The sequence below is a fragment of the Nomascus leucogenys genome, chromosome 7b (assembly GCF_006542625.1).
Source record: "Nomascus leucogenys isolate Asia chromosome 7b, Asia_NLE_v1, whole genome shotgun sequence".
Taxonomy (NCBI): Eukaryota; Metazoa; Chordata; class Mammalia; order Primates; family Hylobatidae; genus Nomascus; species Nomascus leucogenys.
This window is the reverse complement of record NC_044387.1, coordinates 96500739-96519617: the sequence shown is the minus strand read 5'-3', so window position 1 is coordinate 96519617 and position 18879 is coordinate 96500739. Positions and strand designations below refer to the sequence as shown.

At 41.1% G+C, this 18879-nt stretch overlaps 1 protein-coding gene across 3 annotated transcripts in view; it reads left to right on the top strand.

Annotated features, from left to right (window-relative positions):
• Positions 1–18879, top strand: part of ASB5 (ankyrin repeat and SOCS box containing 5) — a 95525-nt gene that overhangs the window by 16439 nt on the left and 60207 nt on the right. For all 3 annotated transcript variants that reach the window (XM_030816344.1, XM_030816345.1, XM_030816346.1), the window contains one exon: positions 15525–15631. In XM_030816344.1, the coding sequence (XP_030672204.1) occupies positions 15525–15631 (107 nt within the window). The remainder of the gene's footprint in view (positions 1–15524; positions 15632–18879) is intronic.

Sequence of the window (18879 nt, the reverse complement as noted above, 5' to 3'; positions counted from 1 at the left end):
ATGCATCTGTCACACGGTGATTAATCTGATTGACAAGTCTTTGGAGAACAATATGGATATGCTCACCTCAGCTTCTCCATTTCGTATTTTCCCTTGTAGGAGCTAGATTCTTATCAGGAAGGGGCAATCTCTGCTGTTTCTGCAGGAACAAGCATTTCTGTGCCTTCTGGAGCAATCTGCTTCAGTCCAGCATTGCCTGCGACTGGGGGATACATGTCCCAACTTTTTTTTTCTTTTTTTGAGATGGAATTTCACTCTTGTTGCCCAGGCTGGAATGCAGTGGCTTGATCGCGGCTCACTGCTACCTCCATCTCCTGGGTTCAAGCAATTCTCTTGCCTCAGCCTCCCGAGTAGCTGGAATTACAGGTGCCTGCTACCACACCAGGCTAATTTTTTTGTATTTTTAGTAGACAGGGTTTCACCATGTTGGCCCGGCTGGTCTTGAACTACTGACTTCAGGTGATCCGCCCACCTCGGCCTCCCAAAGTGCTGGGATTATAGGCATAAGCCACCGTGCCCGGCCTTCCCAATTATATAATAAATGTAGGAGTCAGATGGATGGTATTCTTCACCCTAGTGTCTATTAGTAATAAAGGTGATATTTTGATTCTCATCTTATTTGCCTTCTTTCTGCCGGAGTGTCAAGGTGTTATTTTTTCAGTTCCCTCAGAACGTCACCATTTTGTTACATTGGCCAGGATCACTGAGAAATATGTTATAAAGAAGAAAACTCCATGTGGAGTGATTAAAGCCTGGTCTTCAGGCTTAGACTTTCATGTGAGCAGGGCATGTTGACCTGTCGCTGGGGCTACTGTAGTCACAGTAGGCGTAATGCCGAAGGCCCATAACACTTTTAGGGGCCCACAAAAAGGTTTTCATGTCTTTAAACTCTAAAGAAAAGAAGTACATATAATCCAGCTTGAGTGTGTTCTTTATACCAATGCAAATGTAAAGCGTAACTTTTAATATTTTTTAATAGCTTCTTAGAATTTTTCATGAAAGGAACTTTGAAAGGCAAAAGTGCACAGGGCCCACAAAAGTCATACTTGCATTCCTGCATGATGGCCTGTGGAGGCTTTTATTAGTCTGGTCAGCCATTGACCGTGGTGCAGTCGGCTTTTAACTGCTCTGACCTTAGTAAAGTGGTTCATGTGGATGTTGGTCTGATGGGTGCATGCACCTTATGGCCACTCTGCTCTGTCCACGGGTGAGTGGCCGTTGCTAATGAAGGTTGAATTACAAGCGTGAGAAGCTCTAAGCAAACATCACGTGTACAGCATCGCTCTGAAGCAGAGCCATAAGGATAACAGCAAGGTTGCTCAGGGCACAGGTTGCTATGGCTTCCCCTTAGGGTACACTTGGCAAACATTTCCAGAGCAAAGGGCCTCAATAGGTGCTAGTGTGACACAAGAGGGAAAGCGGATTCATTATAGGGGAAGGTCTTTCTGTATACAGACCTTTTAGATGTTAGGACACAGAATGTATCTGCTGCTTTTACAGGACAGGATAGCTGACAGCTTTGTTCCTACCAGACACTAATAAGATTCCACACTTAAAATTGGGATGCCCCAAATTCTACACCGAGGTGCAAGATGCACAGTGAAACAATAACCTGGAATTCATGTGGCTGATCTGTGGGATCAAATATAAAAATACTGGAAGAATCAATAGATAAACTGTGAAGTGACATAGAGGGAATGAACCAAGCTGCTGGTCAAACTTGCACCACCCAGATTGAAGGAACATCCTTGAGACGATTGTAGAATTCAAAGTGGTGAAAAGATAGTAGCTGGAGAAATTTACACAGGCCTCCCCTGGGCTCTCAGGGAGCAGGCATTAAAATTCCCCAATGCAGCTTCAGTTCAGGAGTTTGTTAGGGCGATTTTCTAGGTGAACCAAAGGCGGAGAACTTGGTGAACACTTCCTCTCAATACTAGTTTCTTAAACCTAAGCAGTTTCGTAAGAAAAGACAGTGGCAGAAACTTCTGAGGCACAAGACTAAAAATGATTGGTTACCAGATTCTCAGGAGGCCATATTACCTTCTAGAGTTCACACATAAAGCTTTAGTATCAGAAATATGAGGCTCGAAAGGGAAATAGAAATTATGATGTTTTACTGGTTGGGAAGTAAAATATTTAGATGGGCATGGGGCTCATGCCTGTAATCCCAACACAGGGAGGATCGCTTGAGCCCAGGAGTCCAAGACCAGCCTGGCCAACATAGGGAGGCCTCGTCTTTACAAAAAATGCAAAGATTAGCCAGGCATGGTGGTGCATGCCTGTAGTCCTAGCTACTCAGGAGACTGAATTGGGAGGATTGCTGGCACCAAGGAGGTCAAGACAGCAGTGAGCTGTGTTCAGGCCACTGCCACTCCAGCCTGGGTGACACAGCACGACCTTATCAAGCAAGCAGGCAAGCAGGCAGGCAGGCGGGCAGGCGGGCGGGCAGGCAGTCAGGCAAAGAAGGGAAAGAAAGGAAGAGAAAAGGAAGGAAGGAAGGAAGGAAGGAAGGAAGGAAGGAAGGAAGGAAGGGGAAGGGGGAGTGGGAGGGGAAGAGGAAGGGAGGAAGGAAGGAAGGAACGAACTTTAAACAAGACTGGTGACTGGAACTGTCTTCATTGCATTCAAATCTCTGCAAAAAGACTTTAGTCACAAACATCAGTCTCTGAAAGAGGAAAGATTATGTATAGGTGGGCTTTCTTTTCCAGATATGGTAAATTTATAGTACTCGAATTAAGCTCTTGCTGAGAAATTTCTTCCCTTTAAGTTTACAATTGTAGATGCTTTACAATTTGGCATCTTTTGACAGACAATCTGGTGAAGATAAAACCCAGATTTTGTTTTTTGTGTATCCACCCTCCTACACTTGATACTACTGAGTTTCTGCCTTGGCTTTTGGCAATACTGATACTGGGTGGTAGGAATGTAATTTTTCCTGGGATAATTGCCATCATCAGAGGATTGGCTTGTTTTCTGCATTTGCTGGGTATGGGGCCAGGGCTGCTGATAATCTTATATGTCCTGTATCTCTTTGGACACTTTGATAAATGAGGAACACAAGAGACCTGGCATTGAGTGAATGCAGCTTTTGATGCCCTAATGGTATTACAGTCATTCAAATGAGAACAAGGCTGGGAAGGCTGCAGGAATTCCAACTCTTTCCATTTCCTGCGAATCCCTCAGACTGAACCTGAGCAGAATAAGAAATTAGGAAAATCATATTTGGATCTTAATTTAGCTTAAGATTTATTTGACTCTGGTAACTCACAAGATAAGTGAATTTCATTTTGGACTCTAACTCCTTTATATGTTAACATGCTAAGGGATTCATCCCCTTTAAGAAATTTTGAAAGTTAACAATATATTGAAATATGCACAAAACAAGTATATATCTTAGCAAATTATTATAAAGTGATCATTCAAGTTTAAGAAATAGGGCATGGCCCCCTCCCTGTCATACCTCCTGACCCCCAAAGATAATCATTAACCTAGTAAATACTAGAATGGTTTTTAGCACCAAAATATGTATCCCTAAACACAATGGTTCACTTTTACCTTTATTGAACTTTATAAATGAAATTCTATAGTATTCTTTTTTGGTATGGGGAAACCATTTTCTTAACATGATGTTTGTAAAAGTCATATTTGTGTAGCTATAGTTTGTTTTCATAATCAACTAAGTGCCTGGGCCTGGCTCACTGACAGTTTGGCTAAGCGCAAACCAGATGGCGTCCGTTGGGCTGCCTGGGCTGTTCAGCCTCAGTGCCAATGGTGCAGAACAGAAAATGAACGTGGTTACTCCATTCGGTGGGTATAATTCAGTTCCATTCTCATAACCCTGGCCAGGATGGCCCTCCCCTGGATGAAGCTATTTTTACTGATTCTTGAGCTGTTGCCAATAGCCTAGCTGTTTGGTCTGCACCTTGGAAAACTGCATACTGGCAAATTAAAGATACTCATGTAGGGGCCACAAACTATGGAAACAAATCACAATTACCAAATGAACCATCTGGGTCACTCATATGGATGCTTGTAAGGGCCCATCCTGATGAGACCAATAAGATGAAACCAACTCAAGCTGCTGACTGAGTCTGCACCACTCAGTTTTCCTAGATTCATTATCACACTGAACATGGCAACATTAGACTGCTGCCATCAGAGACTGGGGACTGTGATGCAGAGGCCACCACTGCCTCATACATGGGACTCCTATCAGAAGGTGTCTAATTTGTCTCCTGTAAGTAAGGTTGAATGGTGAGGGGCGTGGCCCTACATACTCTTGGCAGACTATGTCAGAGCTTTGACCCTCTCCTGGGGCTATCAGTGGTGCCTCACCACCATTAACGTTTTCTATTTGTGAAATGTTTTTTCCAATCTATCTTAGTCCATTGCCCATTTTTGCTGTTACAACAGAGTACCACAAACTGGGTAATTTATAATGAACAGAAATTTATATCTCACAGTTCTAGGGGCTGGGAAGTTCAAGACCAAGGCATTGGCAAGTTTGGAGTCTGGTGAAGGCCCCAATTCTGTTTCTGAGATTGTGTCTTGAACGCTACCTCCTCCAGAGGGGAGAAATGCTCTTTCTCACGTGGCAGAAGGTAGAAGGACCAAGAGAGGGAGCCCACTCCTGAAGCCCTTTATATTAAGATGTTAAACCCACCAATGACGGGGAGCCCTTGGGGCCTAATCACCTTTAAAAGGCCTCACCTCCCAACCTCATTACACTGGCAATTAAATTTCAACATGAGTTTTGGGAGGGACAGACATTCAAACCATAGCACAATCCAGTCAGCTAACCATTGTGACCCTTGAAGCTAATCTGTGCCCTGTGTTCACCTTTCTGGATTATTTTCAGTCTGACAGTGGTGTGCTTTTTATCAAAGCTACTCAACAGTGCATGGATAGTCAAGGTACTTGACAGACCTTCCATGCTTCCATGCATCGGATATTGTTGAGCTTTGGAACAGCTCCCTCAAAAAATAAAAATAAAAGTAAAAAAAGACTTCTGACTTTATCGCCCTCCTCTCCTCCTGATCCACTGTGGTAAGGCAGATTGGTCACTGAATGTGGCTATTCCCAGAAAAGGAACATCCACATCTGCCTTCTGGGTAATGATCAGAATGAAAGGGGTGGGAGTGACATAGATGTGTTTTGAAAGCTGGGGATTCTGCCCTGAGCATTTCTGGGCATAATGCACCTTTCTTTTCCCATAATAGCAATCCAGGCCAACCTGGTAAGTACACTTTTCTGCTGGCAGCCCAGTCAAAAAGGGCTCCTGGAGATTTAAACTTAAGCCACATGGATTAATTTTGGGGGGGATTGGCATATTCATAGATCATGAGGAATCTTATAATTTGGACTTTTGTCCCCTCCAAACCTCATGTGGAAATCGATCCCCAATGTTGGAGGTGGAGCCTAACTGGAGGTATTTGGGTCATAGGCCAGATTCCTTATGAATAGATTAATGCCTTCCCAGTTGCAGGGAGTGTGGGGAAAGGGGTGAGTGAGTTCTCAGTCTAATAGTTCCCAGGAAAGCTGGTTGTTAAAAAGAGTCTGGCATCTCACACCCTTTCTTGCCTCCTCACTTCTCTGCCCTGAGTGGAAGCTGCCTGAGGCCCTCAGCAGAAGCAGATGCTTATGCCAGCTTCTTGCACAGTCTGCAGAACATGAGCCAAACAAATCTCTTTTCTTTATAAATTACCTAGGTATTCTAATACAGCAACACAATAAGAATATGACAAGAATAATGATGACTCATTGTGAACACTGCTTGTCAAGTCCCACTACAATGGCCCACAGAGGCTAAACTTGAAGATATAATGGGTCTCCCTGTTTTATAAAAATCCCTTTCTATCTATTGCATCAGACCCTTCTGGACAAAAGGTCTGAGTGAAGGTAGGGGATAATTGGAAAAAAGGTAAAGATTGAGCTACTGGAATAGCTGCAACCTGGAAACATGAAGAGTGAACACCTTAGACCCTGGGAGATATAGGAAGAGAGAGACATTAATGATCTTTCCCCTTCAGATCTGCCCTGAGTGCCTTCCTTATGAAGGAAAGGCCTGTTGCAGAAGAAAAAGAAAAATGGCCTGTTGCAGACTTTTCAAACTGTAGTAGGCAGCTTTCAGTTTAATAGCTCTGGCATCTCCAGCCTAAGGGCTCTAACCACAATTTGACCACCATTCTCCTTAACCATATTGTAAAGTCTGTTGGAAACAGCAGGAGATGGCTCAGTTCCTGCCTCCTTGTCAGTGTCTCCGGATGTCTTCTGCACTCCCCACACTGAGCCATCAAGCAGTTTTTCCATGGAGTGGGCAAATGTCACCAGCTATGGTATGGATAAACTGGACAAGTTGCATTTACTGCTCTCAGGCAGTCCCTTCCAAAATAAGGACTAGATTCAATTAGAAAATTAAGCTGGGAAGCCTAAGATTTACCAGCCACTGGGAAGCCACATTAGAGGCACTGTCAACCTGTGTTCCTCCATCCCCATATAATGTACCTATCACTTAGAGTGGCCCAACAGTTCGAACAATACTTTCTGAGGACACCATGAGAATTCATGGGGTTGCACAGTTTGTGTGGAAGCCATGCATAACCTTGCCTTCCTCCTGAAAACTATGTGGATTGTACCTAAAGAATGATTTAGAAAAATACCACCAATAGATCACGTATCCCTCAGATGACTGCAAAGACATCTCCAAAATGAAGCTACTCTTGATTACTTGAAATTGCTCCCGGAGCAATTTATGCATACTCTGAGGGTAATTTTTACTCATTATTTATGCATATCTGAGGGTAACTATTTCTACAATGAGAGTCCTCCAATTAGAAAGGGTGATGCAAAATTTGTCATGAACTTTAGCTAAAGTGATCAATGAAACCTCCTCAGCACTGGAAGGCAGGTTTGTGGGAATTTGTTTGTGGGAATTATTCAGCTGATGGGGTCCAGAACTCTGGGAGGAATGGTTAAAATCAATACTTTAGGCTGTCCTCATTCTATTGCTTGGAGTCCTGTTAACAGTAGTCTTCAATATGTTCTGTAGGAAACAAATTGAATATATTTGGTCTTAGCTTCTGTTGATCAGATTAGTCACAAAAGTTGATAGATCAGTGGACATAATGGGAAAATTTATTACAAGCCAAGATGGTGTAAAAATGAGGAGTGAATAAGATTGGCAGACAGTTCTCCATGGGTCTTGTATGCCTGTGCTTTTTTTGTGTGTAAAAAGAGGGGCTTGCTGCCTTTTTTATATAGGCTTATCCTTTCAAGGATATCTGTATAGCAAATAGCTTGGAAGATGGAGGTAAATGTCTTTGGATCAGAGGTTGGGCTTGTTTACTATTCAGCATAATAAGCGTAGTGATCTTCCTCCAGGGTAAAGTGTAGGTAAGCTTACTGCCCACTATAAAAGATCTGGGTTCCTAAAGCTTGGTGTTCCTGAGGCACAACATGAAACTACTGCATGCGCGGCACATACACTAGTTTCATCCCTTCGTTGTTGCCCTGTGGGCAAGAGGAACTGATGCAAACACTATACTCTTGTTACTTGCTGTGCCATGAATAATAAAGTCCTGTGACTTTAAATAAAGTGGCTGACCTAGGAGGCTAATGTGTTTTGTTAACAGCCACAAAATTATGGCAGCCTAACTTACTAGATTACAAATAGTGTAAAGTCTCACATTCTTCACAGTTCTTGACAAGGAAGATTTTTATTGTTTATTTTTATTTTTTTTCTTTATTTCTTCTAAAAAAATGGGATACATGTGCACAGTGTGCAGCTTTGTTACATAGGTATAAGGGTGCCATGGTGGTTTGCTGCACCTATTGACCCATCCTCTAACTTCCCTCCCCTCACCCCCCAGCCCCAAACAGGCCCTGGTGGGTGTTGTTCCCCTCTCTGTGTTTATGTGTTCTCAATGTTCACCTCCCACTTATGAGTGAGAACATGTGGTGTTTGGTTTTCTGTTCCTGTGTTAGTTTGCTGAGGATGATGACTTTCAGATTCATCCATGTCTCTGCAAAGGACATGATCTCATTCCTTTTTAGGGCTGCATAGTATTCCATGGTGTATACGTACCATATTTTCTTTATCCAGTCTCTCATTGATGGGCATTTGGGTTGGTTCTATGTCTTTACTATTGTGAATAATGCTGTAGTAAACATACATGTACATGTGTCTTTATAGTAGAATGATTTATATTTCTATAGCCTGGAGTTATAGAAATTGGTGCTGCCATTCCCAGGCCTAGGCAGCTTAGCATGTTAGGCAGTTGGGAGTCCCAGTGCTGGCTGCTGCTCCTCCCCCAAGGAGCTCAAACAGCTTAGACAGCAGGCAGCCACAGCTGGTGTTGGTTGCTGCACCCCCCACCCCACCCCCAGTTCCCTAGGGTTAAGCAGATTCCATCTGTGAGGCTGTTAAAGAGTCTTCACGTGGCCTGGAGCGGTGGCTCAAGTCTGTAATCCTAGCACTTTGGGAGGCCGAGGCAGGTGGATCACCTGAGGTCAGGAGTTCAAGACCAGCCTGACCAACATGGTAGAACCCTATCTCTACTAAAAATACAAAAAATTAGCCAAGTGTGGTGGTGGGTGCCTATAATCCCAGCTATTTGGGAGGCTGAGGCAGGGGACTCACTTGAACCTGGGAGGCAGAGATTGCAGTGAGCTGAGATCATGCCATTGCACTCCAGCCTGGTGACAGAGCAAAAAATTGTCTCAAAAAAAAAAAAAAAAAAAAAAAGAATCTGCATGCTCCAATGCTCCAGGGTGGGGACACAAGGCCCCGGTAGCATGGGTTCGCGAGTGGGATCTTCTGATCTGTGGATTGCACAGTTCCATGGAAAAAGCAGTTCCCCAGCTAGATAGTGGCTCACTCACCACCTCCCTTGGCTAGGAGGAAGGGGTTCCCCTTCCCCGTGTGGCTCTCAGGTGGGCCATAGCACCACACTGCTCTTCCTTCTCTCCGTGGGTCACGCCAGCCTTCTAGTCAATTTTCATGAGAGAACTTGGATACCTTGGTTGCTGGTGAAGGCGTCACACGCTTACTATGACTTTTTTGTTTCTATAGGAGCCTCCAAACGCCTCTGCTTCTAGTCAGCCATCTTGGCCCCACCTCCTGAGCATATATCAGATATTTATTATTAATTAATTAATTTATTTATTTATTTATTTTTGAGATGGGGTCTTGCTCTGTCACCCAGGCTAGAGTGCAGTTGCATGATCTTGACTCACTGCAACCTCTGCCTCCTGAGTTTAAGCGATTCTCTTGCCTCAGCCTCCCAGGTAGCTGGGACTACAGGCACCTGCCACTGTGCCTGGCTAATTTTTGTATTTTTAGTAAAGATGGGGTTTCACCATCTTGGCCAGGCGGCTCTTGAACTCCTGATGTGGTGATCCACCCGCCTTGGCCTCCCAAAGTGCTGGGATTACAGGCATGAGCCATTGCGCCCAGCCCCGATTTTTATTTTTATTTTATTTTAGTTATTTATTTTTGAGACGGAGTCTTGCTCTGTCGCCAGGCTGGAGTGCAGTGGTACCATCTCGGCTCACTGCAACCTCTGCCTCCCAGATTCAAGCGATTCTCCTGCCTCACCCTCTGGAGTAGCTGGGACTACAGGTGCACGCCACCATGCCCAGCTATTTTTTGTATTTTTAAAGTATATTTTATAGTATATTTTTCACCATGTTGGCCAGGATGGTCTCGATCTCTTGACCTCGTGATCCACCCGCCTCGGCCTCCCAAAGTGCTGGGATTGCAGGTGTGAGCCACCACGCCCAGCCCAGATTTTTATTTTTAATTAGCTTGCTTGGGAGCCATTGGGCTCCTTGAATGTGTGGATTGATAGCTTTCATTGGATTTGCAAAATTCTCAGCCATTACATTTGCACATTTTGCTGTTGGCCATTTTTAAAATCTATGACCTATATTAAATATATGTTAGGTTTTCTAATTATATCCTCGGTTCCACCTGTCCTTGCTTCTGTCTCTTTCATCCTGGATAGTTTCTCCTGACATCTTCAGAGGTGCTAACTATGAATTACATCTATCTGCTGATGATACACCCATCCACTGAATTACTAATTTTAGATACTATGTTTTTCATTTCTAGGGTTTCTCTTTTTCTTTTCATTTTCATTTTTTTTCTTTTGCTTTAAATCTGTGATGTCCTTTTTAAAGATTCCACTTTTCTGCTGAAATGTTAAAATTTGACTTGTATCTTTATGAGCTTAATAAAATACTCAATACATTTATTTTCAGAAATTTCACCATCTGAAATAACTATGGGTCTATATCTGTTGTTTGTGCTAGTTCTCATTCATATTGATATGTCTTTCTGTGTGTTTCCTTATTATTTTTGAATGAGTCCTAAACTTGTTTGAAAAATATGTATAGAAAAATTTAGGTCCTAGAACCTTACCTTCCTCCAGAGAGCATTGCTTCTTTCTGTTAGGTGCCTACGGGCACTAGCAATCTTGAATCACCTTAATCCAATTTCAGGGATTAAAATTTTATTGCCCATGCAGACATTGAAGGGGCTCATGTACTTCTGGCTTACTCATTCTTGCTGCTAGATTTCAGCTTTTCTGGGTGTCAAGTCTAAGTGTTCAGCGTTCCATTTACTATGGTCCTCAATCTTGGTAGGCCTGTTTCTTCAACTTTTCTTTCTGCTTTCCTGAAGAGACGGTTTGAGGATTGCTTTATCTCCCTGCCATCTCTTCCTCATAGCAAATGTTCCTGGAGCAAAAGTGGTCTCAGCAAAAACAAGCAATGGGAAAAGGATTCCCTGTTTAAGAAATGGTGCTGGGAAAACTGGCTAGCCATATGCAGAAAGCTGAAATTGGACCCCTTCCTTACACCTTATACAAAAATTAACTCAGGATGGATTAAAACCATCTTATGGCCCAAAACCATAAAAACCCTAAAAGAAAACCTAGGCAATACCGTTCAGGACATGGGCATGGGCAAAGACTTCATGACAAAAATGCCAAAAAAAATTGCAACAAAAGCCAAAATTGACAAATGGGATCTAATTAGAATAAAGAGCTTCTGCACAGCAAAAGAAACTATCATCAAAGTGAACAGGCAACCTACAGAATGGGGAAAAGTTTTTGCAATCTACTTATCTGACAAAGGTCTACTATCCAGAATTTACAAGGAACTTAAACATATTCACAAGAAAAAAACAACCCCATCAAAAAGTAGGCAAGGGATATAAACAGACATTTCTCAAAGGAAGACATTTATGCGGCCAACAAACATATGAAAAAAGTTCAGCATCACTAATCATTAGAGAAATGCAAATCAAAACCACAATGAAATACCAGATACCATCTCACACCAGTCAGAATGGTGATTATTAAAACGTCAAGAAATAATAGATGCTGGTGAGACTGTGGAGAAATAGGAACACTTTTACACTGTTGGTGGAAATCTTAATTAGTTCAACCGTTGTGGAAGACAGTGTGGTGATTCCTCAAGGATCTAGAACCAGAAATACCATTTGACCCAGCAATCCCATTACTGGGTATATACCCAAAGGAATATAAATCATTCTACTATAAAGAACATGCACATGTATGTTTATTGCAGCACTATTTACAATAGCAAAGACATAGAACCAACCCAAATGCCCATCAATGATAGATTGGATAAGGAAAATGTGGTACGTATACACCATGGAATACTATACGGCCATAGAAAGGAATGAGATAATGTCCTTTGCGGGGCCATGGTTGAAGCTGGAAGTCATCATCCTCAGCAAACTAACACAGGAACAGAAAGCCAAACACCTCATGTTCTCACTCATAAGTGGGAGTTGAACAATGTGAACACATGGACATAGGGAGGGGAATATCACACACTGGGGCCAGTGGGGGGTTGGAGGGTGAGGGAGCGAGAACATTAGGACAAATAGCTAATGCATGTGGGACCTAAAACCTAGATGATGGGTTGGTAGGTGCAGCAAACCACAATGGCACACATATACTTACGTAAAACAAACCTACACGTTCTACACTTGTATCCCAGAACTTAAAATAAAATAAATAATAAAAATAAAAATAAAAAGGCACCTGAAAAAAAAAAAAAGTGGTCCCAGAGTCCATGCTCTCCTCTTCGGATTTTCTATTTGTCCTGGATTCTTGGTCCGATGCTTTCTCATTTTCTTTATAGCTTGTAGATGCAACTAGAAACATGGTTTAATGTTTCATCTAGAAATCATTGTCTCCAATGGGAGGTTTGTTCTGAATTAACTAGCCTGCCATTACCAGAACTGAAGATTTATTTATCTTTGCAATATAGTTTTTATTTAATTGCAGTATAATTTACACAGAGTAGAATGCACACATCTTAAATGAAAATTTGATGAGAGTTTTTCTCCCCTAAATGTGTATTCCCATGTTACCATCACTGAAAGATAGATGATGTTCCAATATTCCTGGAAAGTTACCACATTTCCTCTTCTAGTCAAATCTCCAACTCATCCCACCCCCCTCAGCAATGTCCTTTAATTTCAATAGTCGTATATTCATGTTGCTGACTTTAAACTTCATATAAAATAAATCATATAACGTACTCTTGCTCAAAGTAAGTTTTTGAGATTCATCTATATTTTTCACATATTCGTAGCTTATTCCTTTTATTGCTGTACTGTATTATGTTATATAAATGTACCAGAGTTAGTTTATTTCCTCTTGATGAAAATTTGAGTTGTTTTCAGTTTTGGTTAATATGAATATATCTTTTATGAACATGCTCAGGATTCCTTTGAATTTTAATTTCTTGTGGGTAATGAGAGTCCATTCATATTTAAGCTTAGGATATAGCTATGTTATTGGAGTTTCTTATACCAAGCTACACACCAGGCTTCGTCTTCCAACTTGGTCTTCGACAGTTGGTTTTACTTGTCATATATTTTGTTATTTCAAAATTTATTTATTTAACAAATTTTTATAAAGCACTTAGTATGTGCTAGACATTATTCCAAATACTTTTAAGTACTGACATATTTAATATTTAATCGTTCTGACAACCTATTGAGATAGTTATTATTAGTATTTGCATTTTACAAATTATGAAATGGAGGCATAGAAAGGTTAATTAACTTCCCGAGGTCACAGGAGGAGAAGTAGGAGAGTTAAGATTCAAACCAAGGTGCTCTGGCTCCAGAGGCAATGCTGCCTCTCTAGAGATGTTCATATGTGAGCAAGGAATGCCTCTAACATAATCTCATATAACCTTAGAATAAATAACCAGATCCCTTTAATATGCTACAAATATTCTTTATAGTAAACCATTGCACAAAAATTAGGTACATATAAAATGTGCTCATTTGAGTAGCAAGGTTGGTAAACTGAAGAGACTCTCCCCAAGTCAGATATGGGCAGAGCGTGCTTACCTGTTGACCCCATTCAGTTCCTCACGAATATTTCCTCACCTGTTCGGTGAGCGAGTTTTCATTCTCTCCATGTATGAGTTGCCAAATTCATGTGATAAATATGCAAGAGGCTGAAGAGTTCAGGCCCTTCAGTGTTCTTGTGCAGTCTGCCTTCCCTTGCCATACACAAAAAAATCTGATCTTGGTTTCATGGACCTCAGTGTAATGCATATTCGTCTTTGTTGGTCTTTGCAAAACACTGCCAAAGCCCACTACTGCCTTTGGTGATATTACAGACAGAGGCCAGGCGGGGGAGCTCCCTAAAGGACTCTACATAGAAAGTGTGACCAAGCCAAGCTCGGAGGCAGTTACCACAAAAAAAAAAAAAAAAAAAAAAAAAGAAGCCAGAATGTAACTGGAAAGCAAAATAGAGGCTTGAGAATTTTCCAAGAGAGAAAGACAAGGAGAGAATACAAACACTAAACTAATGCTGAGGTTGGTGGACAAATAAAGGCTTCACTCGACTTTTTATTGATTTGACATTCTGGTACTAGATAAAGGAAAGAGCAAAACAAAGTGCAGGATCGAGAGAAAATCGATCGCTTGAAAAACTGGGTATTTTACTTGCTGCAAGTCCCGACTGTGTCAGCTGATGAGTTTAACACTATGACAGCACAGTCCTCACCTGCCTGCTCGCTGTTGTACTCCCCACACTGCTGTGTGCCCTATAGCACCTGGCACACGGGAAGCGCTCAAGAGATGTGCGTGAATGAAGGAGCCATATTTTGACTTGCAACGCAGAGCAGTAAGCTGCAGTTATTTGGTAGCGATAAGCTGGAGTTTGAGAAATTACTTTGGGGCAGGTTTGTTTATTATTTTTGAAAAGGATAAAATCAGGGGCTCACCAGTTGAGGGGCTGCCTTTAAAAGGAAATTAAAAATGCAGGGCATATTCTCATACACTCTTCCAATGGGCCTGTAATATAACTATTTTCCTGTTTTCATAGTTGAGAAAACAGGCTCAGAGGGATTAAGGAACTTGCCCGAGTTCACACGGCTAATAACTAGAGCAACTGGTTCTTCTAAAGACCTTGCCCTGCCTGCCTACTACTTTCTGCTGACTTATCCTGATTTTCCTGGGACATACAGCTGTCAGCTGCTAGATGCTCATCAGAGCAAATGTCGAGGCTTTAAGGTGGCCATGCAGTTTGTGTTGTCTTCATTTCCCTACGGGTACAACTTCACTTAATTCATGGGTTGCATTAGGGTTACAGTAATATACAACAAGATGTATTTGCTGTTACTATTCTTATTATCATTGCCACGATCACATCTTCAGGTAAGAGTTCCCAGTTCCAGAGCCTTTATTTCTTAAATCAGGAGCCATGGATGCCAGTGTGGGATACGTTCTATTTCTAAAACCCAAAATATCTGCTATCTTCCCAGGGTATATCAAACTATTGAATAACTTTGTTATGGAGCCTGGGAAGATGAAATTACTCAGAATATTTGTGATGTGTACATTTCTTAAGAAGTTACAGCTATCTTTCATACCATGGAGCGAAAAATACATCATTTGTTTTATATATAACAGTTGGTTATGAATTCTGATTATAGAAATGGACATATTTCCTAACGCCAGAGGGGAGCTGATTGATTTCCTTTATATAGCTACATGTCTACAGTAGGCAGTGAGTATAGTACTATTGGAAATTGGACATTAGACAAGCACACAGTAAAATTTCAGTGCCTGGCATGCAAGAGATTCTAATTTAACTTAAATAACAAAGTAATAGTAATAATTACAACGTAGCTAATATTTGTTGAGCTCTTACAGTGCAGGTGAGTGAGTGCTTCATATGAATTATTGCATTTAAACCTCCCAACATGTGAAGTAGATACTTTTATCATGGAACTCTTTACAGGTAAGGAAGTGGAGGTGCAGGGAGGGTTACCGGATCGTCCAAGATTACACATCTATGGTAGAGGCAGTACTTGAACTTAGTTTATGTTTTACTACACTGGGTAAGGTATTTGAAATTAGAGCAAGGTTGAATATGTAGTATCCTTTTCACATATTATTTTATCCCATTAAGCTTAACAAGGAAAAGATGAAGCCCAGCTCATTTTCTGTCTTCTATACACAGGTGGAAGAATAAATTCTGCCTCCTGCTTGCCTGCAGCGGGGGTGAGGGAGAGGGGACTCAGCCGGATGCTGAATTCCCCAGACAGCTGACAGGTTCCCAATTTCCAGGTTTGTATTATTGCCTGCAAGTAGGAAGACGGGAATATTACCAGCTAGTGCATGACTAGTGCTTATCTTGCTTCCTCCAGGATAGAAGCACCAGAGGCTAGCAGGGTCTAGCCCGAGGCTGAGTGGTGGTCACCAGAGTGACTCCTACAGCCCCAGCAGACATGTGCTGAGGCTCCCCTTTGCTCATATTCTATGGGATCGTAGGGACCCGGGAGATGGAAGCATGATGAGTACTAAGGTGACTGTGTAAATTGCTGGAGAAAGGCGAACTATGTACTAGTATTGCTCATGTTATATAAAAAGTATTAAATTTATAAGTCTAATAAGAACATGTTTAAAATATAATTTTTTTCTCTAAAATTCATAATTGGAGTTAAAATAGATTTGAAATGCATGCACACAAGGCAGTACTTATGTTGTTAAAGAAACTATAATCTTAGAATCCTAAACAGGGTCCTCATAGACCCCAATTTTATTAGCCAATTAGCCATGTTCCAGGGTAAATGATATATTTTACCTCAAGAAATGATCATTATTAATTCATACACGTGTATAAGAATGCTGATCAAATTGCTATGCTGGGCCTGATGCGGAGGCTCATGCCTGTAATCCCAGCACTTTGGGAGGCCGAGATGGGCAGATCACCTGGGGTCAGGAGTTCGAGACCAGCCTGGCCAACATGGTGAAACCCTGTCTCTACTAAAAAACACAAAAATTAGCCAGGCATGGTGGCATGCGCCTGTAATCCCAGCCACTCAGGAGGCTGAGGCAGGAGAATCGCTTGAACCCAGGAGGTGGAGGCTGCAGTGAACCCAGATAGTGCCACTGCACTCCAGCCTGGGCGACAGAGTGAGACTCCATCTCAAAAAAAAAAAAAAAAAATTGCTATGCTGGAAGTACTGGAAAGATCACTGTCGTATCATTTCACTTCTAATGTGGTCCCATGCTTTGGATCTTCAAAATGATGTCATTGAAAGGTTTCCCTTTCAATAGTCTTTTAAATATGTGGTTAGTTAAAATGAGATGGTTAGAACAAATTCTTAATCATAGAAGATTTGGGTGAGGCACATCAGCTTTGGCCCAGTGACATACTCCACTATTTAGCCAAAGGCTATTTATAACCCACACAGGGCACAAATGTACACTGTAGATCACAGGGTGTGGCTACCTCAGAGGACGGTGGTTACACCAGGCAATTATCAATGTTTCAACACTAACATCTGAATAATAACCTGAGAGGCACTGCAGGGCAAAAACCCTGGGTCGGAATCTCAGTACTTCCACTTCAAGATGTATAATCTTGTGCAAATTCCTTCCCTTCTTTCAGTCTCTGTTTCTTCGTCTGTTGTACAGAAGGGATAATGATACCCGCTTCATAATTTCTCTTTATAAGGACTCCAGAAAATATAAATATATCAGGGTTTTTTTTTCCGTACAACTGAGAGAAGCCCTCAACTCAAATTGATTTGATTAACAACAGCAAAAATGACTTTGTTACTTCGTATTACTGTCAAATCAGCTACTTCAGGTGCAACTAAATAGATCCAGGTGCTCAAATGAAGGTACTGTGATGCTGCCTTTCCAAATCTCAGCTGTGTGTTTCTTTTTATTGGCTGAATTCCTAGGCGAGCTATTTCTTTACTGTCAGTTATACCTCCAGCATCTTTAAGCTTAGATCTTGCTATCTTAGCCTTCCCCTGCAGAGGAAGAGCACTTTTTCCAAAACTCCAGCAGAAGTCCCAGAAATGTCTTTCTTGGCTAGTTTTGGTCAAGTAACCTTCTCTAGAGCCAGGAGATAGGTACATGGACTTATGTTGGGCAAGATATCATCCTTTAAAGAAATGCTGGGTTTATAAGAAAACAAAAAACCAAATTCCTAACATTTCATTCTAATAAACTGTGTAGAAAATTGCTTGGCATATAGTAAGAATTTTAATGATTTTAAGAAATCTATTTTTTAAACTATTATATATGCAGAACTACCAGCTTTCAGCCAAGTTTTTCTGGACAACATATATATGAATAGAGCTCATTTAACCTAAAGCAATTTCTAGTTAGGGCAGATCTCAATATGTGATGTTTGATGTAACTCAATTTTTAAGATAAAGGCTGTTCTGTGTTTTGGGGAAAGCTAGTGATTTTCTCCAAAGAACCTGGATGCAATCTAAGTTAATGACCCTTTTTGTGGCTAAATATCTTTTTTATGGATTATCACAATGCTAGCAGAAATTACTCTTTTGTTCCATCATACTGGAAGTATGGCAAGAGACCAAATGAACATCTAAGGTTCATTTGCCTTTATTTTTTTTTCTCATGAGATTTCACAAAACAAAAAAAAATGAGGATTATGTTTTCGGTAGTGTTTTAAATGCAATAGTGAATATATTACCGTGACAACTTGCATAATTTTTTCTCTTTCCCTTTATCAGCCATCATTGGCCTTCAAATTTATGGGTAAATGACTTTTCTTAGTTTGTATTCACTGTATACAAATTCCCCCCCAGTAGGATAGTCCAACAAAATAGCTCTCACACAAACTTTCCCCAGCCAGTACTATAAATAATAATGTGATAATTACAATCTCTAAGAGAGCTTATCCTTCATCAATAATTATGGATCTCTCATAGAAACCTGAGACATGAGTGCCTGTAGTTCTGCTGTGAATATATTAATTGTCTGTGACAGAAGCATTACGTCATAATATCTATGTCTGCATCAGGAGTTATGAAAATGTGTTTTGCCTTTATAAAGTATCCATTTCCATTAGTGCAGCTTGGGGGTAAGTGAAGATAAACAGGATCTACTGAACGGAGATAAGGCTAAATTCGGTTTTTCCTTCCCTTTAAAGAATTTAACTTGAAGTGTAAACACTGCTGTTTTCATTTCAAATTCCCATGTATTCTGAACATCTAAGGGCTTCATTTGCCTTTACTTTTTTTTCTCGTGAGATTTCACAAAACAAAAAAATGAGGATTATGTTTTCAGTAGTGTTTTAAATGCAATAGTGAATATATTACCGTGACAACTTGCATAATTTTTTCTCTTTCCTTTTATCAGCCATCATTGGCCTTCAAATTTATGGGTAAATGACTTTTCTTAGTTTGTATTCACTGTACACAAATAATCCTCAACAACCCTGTTCTAGGGCTAGGAACATGTCGCCATTAAGCTGAACATTAGCAACCTTGCTGTTTGAAATGTGTCCCTGTGGTTTTGTCTTTTGGAATATTAGGAATAAAAAAAGTCAA